At 49.8% G+C, this 12977-nt stretch overlaps 1 protein-coding gene across 2 annotated transcripts in view; it reads right to left on the reverse strand.

Moving 5' to 3' along the window:
• Positions 1–1050: 1050 nt before the first annotated feature.
• Amotl1 (angiomotin like 1) overlaps positions 1051–12977 on the reverse strand; it is a 65550-nt gene continuing 53623 nt past the window's right edge. For both annotated transcript variants that reach the window (XM_032910925.1, XM_032910924.1), the window contains exons 8-13: positions 12018–12167; positions 9278–9468; positions 4909–5034; positions 3592–3818; positions 1783–2058; positions 1051–1271 (exon numbers count right to left, since the gene is read on the reverse strand). In XM_032910925.1, coding sequence (XP_032766816.1) covers positions 1165–1271; positions 1783–2058; positions 3592–3818; positions 4909–5034; positions 9278–9468; positions 12018–12167 — 1077 coding nt within the window. In that variant the 3' untranslated portion in view covers positions 1051–1164. The remainder of the gene's footprint in view (positions 1272–1782; positions 2059–3591; positions 3819–4908; positions 5035–9277; positions 9469–12017; positions 12168–12977) is intronic.

A 12977-nucleotide genomic window follows, 5' to 3' on the forward strand; every position in this document is an offset into this window, starting at 1 on the left:
CAGAAAGTGGCTGGGGGATGCCTGCGAGATCTCGCAGCCACCCAGAGAGCTCTGCATACGCCATCATGGGGTTCCTGTGGTGCCTGCTCACAAGGAAGCCTTCCTACAGGGCATTGGGGTGTGACTGTCAAGTTCCTTGCAAGAGAGCGGATGTGAATGAGAGGCACATCAGGGCACGATGTTACCCTATCTATCGACTCATGGACTCCTCATCCACGTTTCCCTAGCTCACAGTAAGATTGACAGCTGCAGTTTGGCTAAGCAGAGGTGGGGGCAGCAGCCGGGGTCAACACAAGGCTCTGTCCAATTGGACACCACAGCATGGATGGTAGTCTCCTAAGTCCCATACGTAAGGAACTCTGCTATGTCTAATTAAACAGAAAAAAATTACAACAAAATAATAAGTAGAGACAAGACAGATAAGTTCAAAGAAGTCAGGGTGGATGAGGGCCAAGGGCATCTCTCTTCCATCCTGCTCAGAAAAGACCATTCAATCCAGACAAGCAAAGCCTCACACTCTCTGAAACCACAAACCACAAACGAAAACAGCCAAGAAGGTGACAAAACTTGCCTGTGGAATTCCCCATTATCCTGGATGTATCTGCTAAGCACCCACACACTCACACACACTCACACACACACATACACTCACTCACTCACACACATGCTCACTACATTATGCCAAGATTCTTCTTAAACCAAACCTGCTAAGAGGCAAAGGGAAGAAGGTCATTCCAAGGAAAGGCTGGCTTTTCTTCATCTGTTTATCAGCCAAGAACGGGGAAGCATGGAGCCTCCCCAAAACATACAATTTCTCTACAATGGAAAATTCCACTCCTCCTCAACTCTGCTTCTCAGCCTGCATGCATTCTCTTTCACTCCCTCTGCAGACAAGTGAGCCAGCTGCGTTGGTAACACTGTGACACAAGCCAGCTGCATTGGTAACACTGTGACACAAGCCAGCTGCGTTGATAACACTGTGACACGAGCCAGCTGCGTTGGTAACATTGTGACACAAGCCAGCTGCGTTGGTAACATTGTGACGTGTCCACACCTGTCCTGGTTTTGCAGTTGCTACTGCAACTGACCATCTGGATCTTTTCTCTTCTTGCAGCCTCTATTGTGTCTGTCAGCATGCTGGCACCAAACTCCACAGGACGACGGTTAGATGAGCACTTCCATCATCTCTCCATCCGGGAACTCAGGCTTCTGCAACAAGCTGCTGACTCGGCCTCTGTGTTCTGATGACTTCCCGTGACCAGGAGAGTTCTCTGCCAAACAGAGGTCAGATATCAGCAACCTGTTACTCAGCGGGTACCTTGGTTTACGGGGAATTTTTATGGTGGAACCATTTCTAACGTCACACCTTGCCCAAGAATCTCATACACCCCGGTGGAGGCTATGAGAATCCCTCGGTGGGAAGTGCACAATGACTGGAGGCAGCTCCCAGAGAAGACAGTGTCTTAGGGTTCTGGACTGAGTAAAAACTAAGGAGAAAGCCAGCTGCAGACCTGACTCCCCCCATTTCCTGTCTGCCCAGATGTGAGCAAGTGCCTCCTACTTCAGTCACTGCTACTTTGACGGATGGATTGTCCCTCAAACCACGAGCAAATCCTTCCTCCCTCAAATTACTTCTTATGTCTGTTCCACCTACCCCCTGGGGATACACGTTAGTCCCATACAACAAAGAACACATGACCTGACGTGATGGCCACCACTGAACACGGGGGTTGACTGGACTTCCTGATCTCTCTAGGCACGGGAGAGGTAGGGGCGACATACCCTGTTTCTCCACAGTTCCTTTGGCAGCTGGATGTTTCAGGACGGGGCTGTTGGAAGGGGCGGTGCTGAGCCTGCCGCGGCTGGGGAGGGAAGCCATGCTGGGCCAGAAGAGCTCAGTGATCTTGTCGGTCTGCGTGCTGCTGTCCTTGCTGCCTGTCTTGGCGTGGGTGCTGCTGGCTGATGTGGTGGAGGTCGGCGGGGACAGTGCAGAGGCAGGTGTGGCTGGCAGCAGAGGGGCAGAAGCCTGTCCCTGGTGCTCCTTCCCCAGCAGGAATCCTGAAGGCAGAAGAAGCAGCTTTTCAAGGATGTTTTCTCTCAATTCCTTTTGTAAGAACACTTCCCTTTTCCTTTCTAGATCAGGGATAACTTTATTTACTCAATGATATATCCATTAAACCCTTAAGTACTTGTGTGCATTCTTGATGAAGTGAAGTATTATGTATCAAGTCCATATAACTAAATTCTGTATGGAGTTGGTATTTGCATTCTAAATTCAAACAATGGAAAATCGTATTTGACTGGTGGGGTAGCTCGGAAGGAAAAAGGGCCTTTTGCCGCCCTGAATCCCATCTTATCGCTGCCCGGTGAAACTCTGGAGTGTGAGGTAGTCATCTAGTAGTAGGGGAAGAGAAGGGATGGACAAGTGCTCCTGGGAGCTGCTTAGCAATTAGGAAGGTAGACACCATGGTCCTCATCAGCTCTTCAGGCCTATCATGGGTGAGGTGGGAAACCCTGAGGTCCTATGCAGAAGCCTGTGAGGGTGGTTTCCACCTGAACCCCAGAGCCCCTCTTGTCTCTATGACTGACGTGTGGGCCCCAGTCACACTGACAAGGAGGTAGTCTGGTGTAGACAATATGGCCGGTCTTCCTTAGGCCTCAACTCTCTGGCCTTGTACTGACCTGCTAAATGTTGAGAGAGAAGCCCAGGCACCCGTGATGTGTACCTGAATCATCACACAGATTCCTCCTAGAGCAGTTTCCGGCAGAACTGAACAAATTTAGACCCCTCAACCAGACCCGCCTCACTGTCCGTGTGATGGGCTTTAATAATCACAGCTCCCATCCCTGTGGATCCTCTCTGATGAGCTAAGGTTATTGGGGTCACCAATAGAGGGACATCAAACAGATGAGATTCTGGTTGAGAGTCTTTGATCCCCCTACTCTGTGGGTTCATATGGAAGCCCTTATACCCCGTGGAATAAATCAGCCAGACACCTCGGAGGCCCTGTGCTGGAGAACATTGACTCTGGGTATAGAGAGGAATGAAAATGTGTGCTGAGACGGGGACAGGTGTAAGAAGGGACAGGCGCTGGCAGGCAGGGCGGGGGAGAGGTGGTCTTGGAAGCGTCCTTTCCAAGCTCACTGGCCCAGCCTGGGAACAAGCATGTCTGTGCTAAGACCCCTGCTGGAGAATTCTCAACATCCCACATGCACAACACAGGCTGACCCTCATCCTTGACCTTGACTCCTTTCATGTTCCACAGGTATAGAACACGCCATGGAACAGTTACAGAGATGGTCCAGGATTCTGAGGGACTCTAGGCTTATCCTGCTAAGACACTTCATGTTGTTCTTGTTAATTATATTGACAAGAATCAATCCATGCCCAAGAGCTCACATAGCCTTTGGAATCCAAAGCTCTCCTGTGTATCTCATTTAACCCCCACATGGCTGGCTTTCCTCCCCCTTTGAAGAATGCATACGTTGACAAAAGATGACACCCCAAGATCCAGCAGTGATAAGGCGGCCACCTCAGGGCTTCTGTAGGTGCCGCTCTATATGTTCTCTTCTACGGGGTCCTCTTCTCACCTATACTCCCCTTCCAGGTCTTCTCTTCCTTCTTGTCTTCTGCCAGCTGGCCGCTGGTCAGTGAAGTCTGACGAGAATGTGTCCCGGTGGCCGCAGCAATGGATGGGACAGAGCGGGCAGGCCGCAGGCTGGAAGAGTCAGTCTTCCCAGCATCCTTACGGGATCGCTGCTGCAGGACTTTTATCATGGCATCCTTCTCTATGATTTTGGCATGGAGGTTTTTAATACTGTAAAACCAAACCATGGAAGAACAAAGGTGTGATTAAAATGCCAGTTAGATAGAAAACTCTGCAACACTTGTCTCAGGGACTTTCACAGTAATTCTGGGATGTGGGGTTGAGAGTGGCAGAGGCGGTCTGCAAGTTTCCCAAGCTGTGCTTCCTGTGCTTCCCAAAGTAGATCAAACAGTGCACCTTCCCCGGTACCTCAGCAGATGGGGGAGACCCAGGGGCCTGTGAGAAAGACAGGAGCCATCTGCTAGGAACTCTGAGGACTAAACTAAGGACACCTGTGGTTCACATTTGGGGATAAAGAGTGGAGGTGTGAACACCAGGGAAGCAGAAGCTCTGGTCCCACACAAGGTAAACTGTGACCGCAGGGAAATGTCTATGGGGAAGGAAAAGTGAAGAAATGGCTAGGTTCTAGGAGAGAAAATGGCTTCCGCACCGATGGCCAAAGATGAGAGGCAGCAAGCCGGGGGTCTTTCCATAACTCATAGATACTTGCTGAACCTATTTCTGGCTCCGTTGGGAAACCCTTTCCTCATATCAGCCCATGGGAGCCTCAGGCATTCCAGTGACATCACAACTCCTGCTGGACACTGTACGTCCGGAGTACACTGTAGGTCTTCATGCACACCAGAAGAGGGCATCGGATCTCTTTACAGATGGTTGTGAGCCACCATGTGGTTGCTGGGAATTGAACTCATGACCTCTGGAAGAGCAGTCGGGTGCTCTTAACCACTGAGCCATCTCTCCAGCCCTGGTTAGAGCTCTTTATCTTTGGTGGGAATAGGTAACTCTGGCCCCCAATCTCTAGACCTTGGGGATGGTATTTCTGTTTCATTCTCAGCTCATAGGATTGTGGAGGTGGGGCAAAATCACCCAGAACTTTCAGGGACTGATGATAACTGAAGACTCCAGTTATTAGACAGCCTCTGTCGTCACCTTTCCCCTCTCCAGAGCAGGAGGCTTTGAAGCCCTTAAGCTCACGCCAGTTAGGACCAAGGAAAGTAGGAGAGTGAGGAGGGCCTGGCCTGGGAGCCCAGCACCAGCTGGTGTCCCCACTCAGAGCTGGCATCTTATGTGGGTATCTTACGTGTACTCCATGTCCTGGCACCTCCTGTTGGCCTGCACCACCTCCTCTTCCTCTGGCCAGATGTGGGCCTCCAGGGAGCTCTCCCCGTAGCTGCCATTCCTTGAGTGGTTGCTGATGGTAGTGTCCCTAGGAACACGAGACACACTTTGACTCTAGGGCCCCCTTTCCTTGGTCTTCAATGCAAACAGAAGTAGAACGGAGAGAGCAGCATTTGCTTGGTAACAGATGCGCTTTACCTTCTAGAGGACATCAAAGGCTCTCCTCCACCTCCAGGACCCTACCTCGGGGTCAGTGTCCCCAGGATGGGAACTCCTGCAAACACCTCAGGAAATGTGAATCAGGGGCGACAGCTGCAAAGTGTCCCAGAAAAGCCCCCCATCTGGCAGCTCGCCCCAAATCTTGGCTCAATTTTCTCTCCAAACTTAAAGAATTAAGTCTCTAAGGGCTGCACTCACCAACACTCCTGCTTACTGCAGCTTTAACCCGCACCAGACACCACTTGCTGCAGCGGTCAGATTGTTACACGGATCCACCATGAGCCAGAGCACAGGGAATGAGTGGATGGAGAGAGCGATCTCAGGGGGCATCGTGGAAAATGGGGCAGAGAAATGGAAAGGGCCGGAGGACGGGAGGACAGCTGCGAGCTCGTGTCGCCAGCAAAGTGACATCCAGGAACCCTCCAAAGCTATGGCTGTCTGCACAAGACTCATGCCAGTCACCACTCTAGCATGGACGGGGAGGAGGAGACGTCACAAGCAAGATACCGTGCTTAGCTGAGGAAGTAGGGCTAGTTAGTGGAGAGAGAGAGAGAGAGAGAGAGAGAGAGAGAGAGAGAGAGAGAACAGGGAGAGACAGAAATACACAGAGAGATAACAGAGATACACAGAGAGAGACAGAGACAGAGAGACAGGGAGAGACAGAGACAGACAGAGACAGAGAGACAGGGAGACACAGAGATACACAGAGAGAGGGGGAGAGAGGGAGAGACAAAGAAACACACATAACACAGAGCGAGGACATGAATTCAAGAGAGGATTATGGCAAGGGGAGGGACTTAGAAGGAGGGATGGCTAAGATAAAAATTCATTATAGCCATGTGAACTCCTAAATAAAGAAATGCTAAACAAACAAGAGAGACAGTATCTCGGGAAAACAATATTTATTCACAAAAATCCCTGCTTCTTGTATCATCAAGGCTGCTCACCGACCTATGCTATCTTACATGTGTGGAAGGTGCCCATACTGGGTCCGCTGACACATGGGGACTAGGGCTTCTGCATTTGCTGCTGGTCTTGTACTTACTCTCGCCCTAGCTCGCTCTCCCACCAGCAGCGGAACGTCTGCCTCTGTCTGTGTATCACCCACGGAGCTGCTGTCTGTGTATTTTAGGACTGGTGGCTACTCGATGTGTAGGTCTTTACCCTGCTGCAGGGCAGCTAGTGAGGAGCGAGCCTTTATTTCACTTGGGGAACACCGGGAATGGTACACTTGGCATCCATTCTTACAGCGTGTTCACAGACGGTGACTTCTAGGACACTGTCAGTGTAATGACAAAAAGGGGCCCTAGCCCTTCACTACGCCCAGCCTGGTTCTGAGTTTCACTTGTCTTTATGAAGGAGGTCTCAGCAAAGATGCATCATGGTAAAAACAAACACACGAAAGGGCAGGGGTGAGAACGTGACCCAGAAAAGTAAACAGTGTGGCCGTGAAAATGTCAGGAAAATGAATCTCAGAGAAAGCAAGCAGAATGCTTTGAACCACTATGCAGAATCATAAACACTCCGGGGTTCACAGAAACATCCACACAGGGACCAGTAGCTAGAAACATTGCCCATCGAGTTACTTTGATAAAATTCTTGCGGCGCCAGAAGCATATTTAAAAATTCATGTGTGGGCTGCTGAGTGAGCCAGCAGGCACTTAGGTAAAAAAGGTAACTGAGATAGCAAGGGTCCAGAAACTCTGAGGGACACTGCTCTGCTTTGAGGTCTGTGAAGTTTCAAAACCTTGCCCACACATTAAAAAACAAAACAAAAAAATAAAAACCCACTTCAACATCCTAGCCAATGCTGTCAAGATTGATAAAGAAGTGAACAGCAGCCTCTGAGTAAAACAACCCCCATTTTATAAGATCCCCCATCTCAGTGGGGCTTACAGACAGCCCCTATAGAAGGAGGAAGCAGGGTCACGAAATCCACACCAGATACCACTCTTCCCAGAGTTGTGTGCAGTGTGTCCTAACTGCCCATGGTCTCAGGGGCTTGGGAAGGGTTAGAGGGCAGAGGGAAGCCAGGGGGACAGGAGCTGCGTCTGGTACCCTCTCTGGGAAGCCATCATCAGAGTCAGACTTTCCAAGTAACCCCTCCGCACTCTCTCTGTGAAGGAGTTCAATAAATCCATTGCTTCTCCAGGGCGACCTTGGTGGAGAGCTGTGGTTTGCTTTGGAACCTTGAGGAGGTGGTGGGCACTGTTCACGTCTCCCTCAGGGGAAGAATTTTAGCAAAAAGAGTTGGTGGGCAAAGACCATGCCATTTGTTTAAAGGTTGGTGCTTTTAAGATTTACTTTTTTTTTTTTTTTAAGATTTATTCATTTATTATATATAAGTACACTGTATCTGTCTTCAGATACACCAGAAGAGGGCATCTGATCTCTTTACAGATGGTTGTGAGCCACCATGTGGTTGCTGGGAATTGAACTCAGGACCTCTGGAAGAATAGTCGGGTGCTCTTAACCACTGAGCCATCTCTCCAGCCCCCAGGTTGGTGCTTTTAAATGTGACACATGCACCTGACTGAAGACTCAAAACATAATGGCTGTAAACAGTCTTTTGTCCATTTCTCCGAAGCCAATCAGCATGGAGACAAGAGCTTAGAATTTCATTCTTTCTCAGAATAGTTTGTGTGGTCCTTCCCCCAACCATATCATCAGAAAAGCCATGGTAGAATGACCAATATTTTTGTCTTGTTTTTATAAGATTGATCTATCTATCTATCTATCTATCTATCTATCTATCTATCTATCTATCTATCTATCATCTATCTATTGTGTGTGTGTATGTGTGAGTGTATGTGTGAGTGTGTATGTGTGTGAGTGTGAGTGAGTGTGTGTGTGTGTATGTGTGAGTGTGTATATGTTTGAGTGTATGTGTATGCATGTGAGTGAGTGTGTGAGTGTGTATGTATGTATGTGTGTGAGTGTGAGAGAGAGTGTGTGAGTGTGTGTGAGTGTGAGAGAGAGAGAGAGAGAGAGAATATGTGTGAATGACAGAGGGTGAGAGTGTGTGTGGGTGTGTGTGTGTGTGTGTGTGTGTGTGTGTGTGGTGGTGTGTGTGGTGTGTGTGTGTGGGGTGTGTGTGTGTGGTGTGTGGTGTGGTGGTGGTGTGTGTGTGTGTGTGTGTGTGTGTGTGTGGTGTGTGTGTGTGTGTGTGTGTGTGTGTGTGTGTGGTGTGTGTGTGTGTGTGTGAATGTGGGTGTGTGTGGTGTGTGTGTGTGTGTGGTGTGTGTGTGGAGTGAGTGAGAGAGAGAGTGTGTGTGTGTGTGTGTGTGTGTGTGTGTATGTGTGTGTGTGTGTGTGTGTGTGGTAGCACTATGGCTTTAAGGATTTCCTGGGTTGGGCTGATGCCCAGCAATCGCCAAGCAAGCAGGACGACCTGAGTTTGAAATCCAAATCCGGTGTAAACTCTCAGACTCAGCACACGTCTGTAATCCCAACACGCCCCTACAGTGACAGGAGAGGCAGAGACGGGGGAGTCCCTGAAAGCTGTGGGGCTGGCTAGCCTGGTGTATCCCATGGGAAGTCCATGAAGAGACCCCGTCTCAGCTAAGGTGGACACCCAGCATTGTTCTGATATCCCCTCCTACGTGTTCCAGGACGTGCATGTGACTACACTTACGTACACACACAAAACAGGTGTTTAATAAAGTGGACATGTGTTAGGAAAGCGGATGTACACTAATAGCTTTCCGAGTTTTAACTCTGTCATGGATTTTTTGGTTTGGGTGTAGACATGTATAATAGAATACATTTGATACTAAAAATATAAATCTAACACAAAGCTCCCCGGCTTTCCTCCTGCATCCCAATGCTATTGTATGGAGTCCACTTACTTGTGTGGACTTTGGACCTGGTTAGCTTTTCTGTGTGATGTTTTTATTTGCAAATTTTCTTTGTTTTTGAATAATGAAGTTTATTTTTTAAAAAAGTAGATATTGCTCCCCGGGAGAGTCTTCTCTAGACTTCCTTAGGCCCCTTGATACTTTCATTTGCTTTTGAGACAAACTTTTAATCCAGCCCAGGCTGTTAGTGAGTTCCTCGGCCACTGTGCCCAGCCCCATCCGTCTGAAGCCCCGAGAGGTGGGGCCACCTCTTACCTCTCAGCCGTGGCAGCGGCGGCGGCGCTCATGGCAAAGTGTCGGATGGTGCTCTCTTCCAGGTACTTCTGCTCCCACTTGGTCATGTCGGCCTCCAGGGCTAGAATCCGCTCCTCCTTCTCCCGCACAAGCTCCATGAGGGCGGGAGCATTATATTCCGGGAGATTGACGGGCTGGCCATTCCCGTGTTTCTGCAGAAGTAGACATAGTATCAGAATGTTCTAAATGGGCCACAAGATGGGTCACAGCCCGGTCTGCCGCTACCTGATGAGCGACGCTCAGTTCCTGCATCCTGCACTGACCTCACCTCAGCACGTGCCAGCCCAGACTCCCTCTAACACGAGCACCTGACTGAGCAGGTCCTAGCCTGCCCCGTGCCACCTCCATGCGCCTCTGTTTCATCTAATGCCCACCTGGTCCTGTCGAACACACGCTATTCCAGTTTTACACACAGATTAGGTCCCTGAGAGAGACCGCGTTCATGACTTGATGCCTCTAGATAACGCATAACAGAGCTGCGCTTCAGACTCAGGTCTGCCCCCCATCTCATTGTAAACCATGCAGCTAAGGCCACAATCGTGAGAACAGGACCAAGTCCTGGCCGTGGGGCGCTTTCTCTGGAATTGCAGGGAGCCATTTCAGACTGCTGCCTCTCATACTGGAAGGTTAAAAACAAAGGCACAGAAGTACAGTGAGAAGCCCAAACATGCGGGTTCTAGGTGGCGGTCTGTCGCCTGGGAAGAAGGTACTGGTACCGGGTCCTGCCCTGTTGGAGGCAGAGACAGAGAAGGTGATACACAGGAAGGTGGATATCTATAGGGCAGGGCACGGCCATTCCTCTCTGAGTTAAGAGGAAATAGGGTGCATGCTATTTGGATGTCTCTGGGTCTGGGAAGAGTCAGATTCAGACTTCTCCCTTAACTTGGGTATACCTAACCCATCTTTCCCTCCTCCTCTCTTCACTCTGACACATTCTGTCATCTGTTTTGGAGTAAATAAGTTTGAGGGGGCAGAAGGTAGAAGTGTCCTGTGGTGTCATGCACCCTAGGCAAAAGCGTTCAACCATTCACCTACAGTTTGAACCTTGTGCAGTTTTTCTTAGCTGCAGTTGCAAACACAAGATGGGCCTAACGTGCTTCCCTCATTTTACAGAGGAGACAACTGAATCTCGATCTTCATCCTGGCGTGAGGAGGCACAGGGCAAGAGGGCATAGAAGCAAGCATCATGGGAGTGAGCTTGCCCAGGGGAGGGGCAGTGGGGTGGTGAGCGTGTGTGTGTGTGTGTGTGTGTGTGTGTGTGTGTGTGTATTAGTATGTGATGTGCAGGGAATGAGTGTGAGTGGAGGTGAGCATGTGCAGGGAGTGACCATATACATTGGGGCATAAATGTGCACATGGCGACCATGTATGTGGGCAGGGTGAACGTGCTTAGGGAGTGACTATGTATGGGGTGGAAGTGTTAGGGGTGAGCCTGTACAGGGGTAAGCATGTACGTGTAGGATGGATAGGAGGAATGTGTGCAGGGATGAATGTGTGTGGGGTGAGCATGTAAGTATGATTCCAGACTCACAGTCCTTCTTTATTTATAGTTGAGTCTGTTCTCACAGCTCCCGGAGTAAGAGGTCCACAGACAGGCCACCTAACCACAGGGCGGAGCACGGTGATTGGAAAAGCACATTCTTTATGGCTCCAGCCAAGCTCGCTTTGCCAGCCAGAGATCTTAAGGTCTACCATCCGGGTGTCAGCATGGCCCGCGGTGGGGACGGAGGTCTCAGTAGCTGAGCGACAGGGACCGGCTGTGGGAGAACCATCTCTGTCCTGCGTGGACCTGCCATGCACTAGGGCTGAGCTGCCCCAAGGGCAATGCTTTCAAGGGCAGTCACAGCCACTCTGCCCTATACAGTGAGTGGATGATTCCATGGAGCCTGCAGTGCATGTCCCCGGACAGCTACAGACGGAGCTCACTCACTTCCCTAGAAAGCCAGGCGAGCCTCAGAGCCTCAGAGGCAGGAGCTTGCCTGAACTGGTATTTCCTGCAGGAATTCTCTTTGCTGAGACATGGAGATATGTACGGTGCCTGAACTGGAATGTTCCTCTCTGCGGTTCCTCACTGCTAAGCTTCACAAGTGGCTGTCACCAGCAGATGCTGGAGGAACTGTTGTTCATGGTCAGTCTTACTACAGATTGCTGAGTTTCTTCCTCAAATGAATTCATCGATCAGTGTGACCCCTATTTTCCTTTACTTGCAGCTCCTCCTTGGCTCTCCAGGGTCAGACTTAGACTTCATGGAAGTCCCTGGTTTACCACCAGTATTCTTAGGGGTTCTTCTCTGACCCACTGCAGGTTCCCCTAACTTGAACCTCTTCCCAGGTGCCACACTCTACATATGGCCAACTGCCTTCCACAGTTGGACCACTGTGTCATCAGAAGTCACCTCACGGACAACTCCCTCCATAGCTGCATCTAGCTGTCCTGGCTTTGCAACACTTTCCAGGTTCTGTCTTTTACGTGTCCTCCTCTTCTGCCTCTGTGTTTTCATCCTGCAGGCCTAATAAGTCAATGTCCCCTATGTAAGGTCACCTAAAATGTATTCCCTTCTTTTTAGCCTCAACTCAGAGACTCCCAGTCTCTATGGAGGCCATGTAGGTGCACAGAGCCCATCGGATGGTCCTCAGGGGGCTGCTAGGTGAATCTGCAGGCCGTTCTACCTGATTCACCAGTCCTGCAGCCTGTCACTCACCTGCTGTGTCCTCAGAGCATCCAGCTCCCTCTCCAGCCAGGTCCGCAACCTGCGCTCCATCTGCCCTCGCTTCTCACACGCAGACTGCAGCTGGGTCAGGGCCTGCTGCAGCTTCTCCACCTTCTCCACATAGGCTTGCTTCTCTCGTAACTGAGGGAGACAGTAACTGAATGAAACAGTGCAGAGTGGACACCAGTGACCCTGCAGCTGGGCTGGGGGACAGGGTGGAGACCCCCCAGCTGAACTGCAGGAGTGAGCACCACCTCTCTCGATCCTGCAGAAGCCTGTGGCAGGTACGGCCAGGTGGCCAGGAGGCTGGGGATGGAGGGCCCTCTGGTGTGAACACCTAGGTACTCTCTGACTCATTACTGGTTTATAATCATAGCACTTGCAGCCATTGGAAAGGAGATTAATAGAAAGCTTTTGGTGTATAGAACGCCTAATCTCTAAAGCCTAGCGAAAAATCCTAAACCAGACGTTACTTATGTTATCACAACCATACCCGTCTATTATGTATATAAAGAGCCGTGAAAAAAAAAGAGAAAGAATAATCTTTACACGTATTTGTCTTGTTTATGGTAGAATAGCCATTTCTGCAAGAGTAAGAAATTTATTATTTTCTGAATTGTCTCTACTAAATGAAAATTATTTCCATAAAGAGCAATATATGAAAAATACAATTAATAAAAATGCACTATGTAACAAATGCGCTACAATTATTTCTACACCAGAGGGATTAGGTCTACATGCATGGTTTGGATGTATGCAAGTGCACATGTGCACACATTTGCTGGTACAAAGAGAAACAGGTTCACCTCAGCAGTGTCTGGAGTGACTTTCCTCTGCGGCTGAGTAGCTTCCTGAAGGAAGAGGAAGGACACAGGGAGCACCTGGGGGAATGACTAAGGAAGTGGAAACGACTGCTAAACGATTGCACAAACACACCATCAGGATGAATTT

The sequence above is a fragment of the Rattus rattus genome, chromosome 8, assembly GCF_011064425.1.
Source record: "Rattus rattus isolate New Zealand chromosome 8, Rrattus_CSIRO_v1, whole genome shotgun sequence".
NCBI lineage: Eukaryota > Metazoa > Chordata > Mammalia > Rodentia > Muridae > Rattus > Rattus rattus.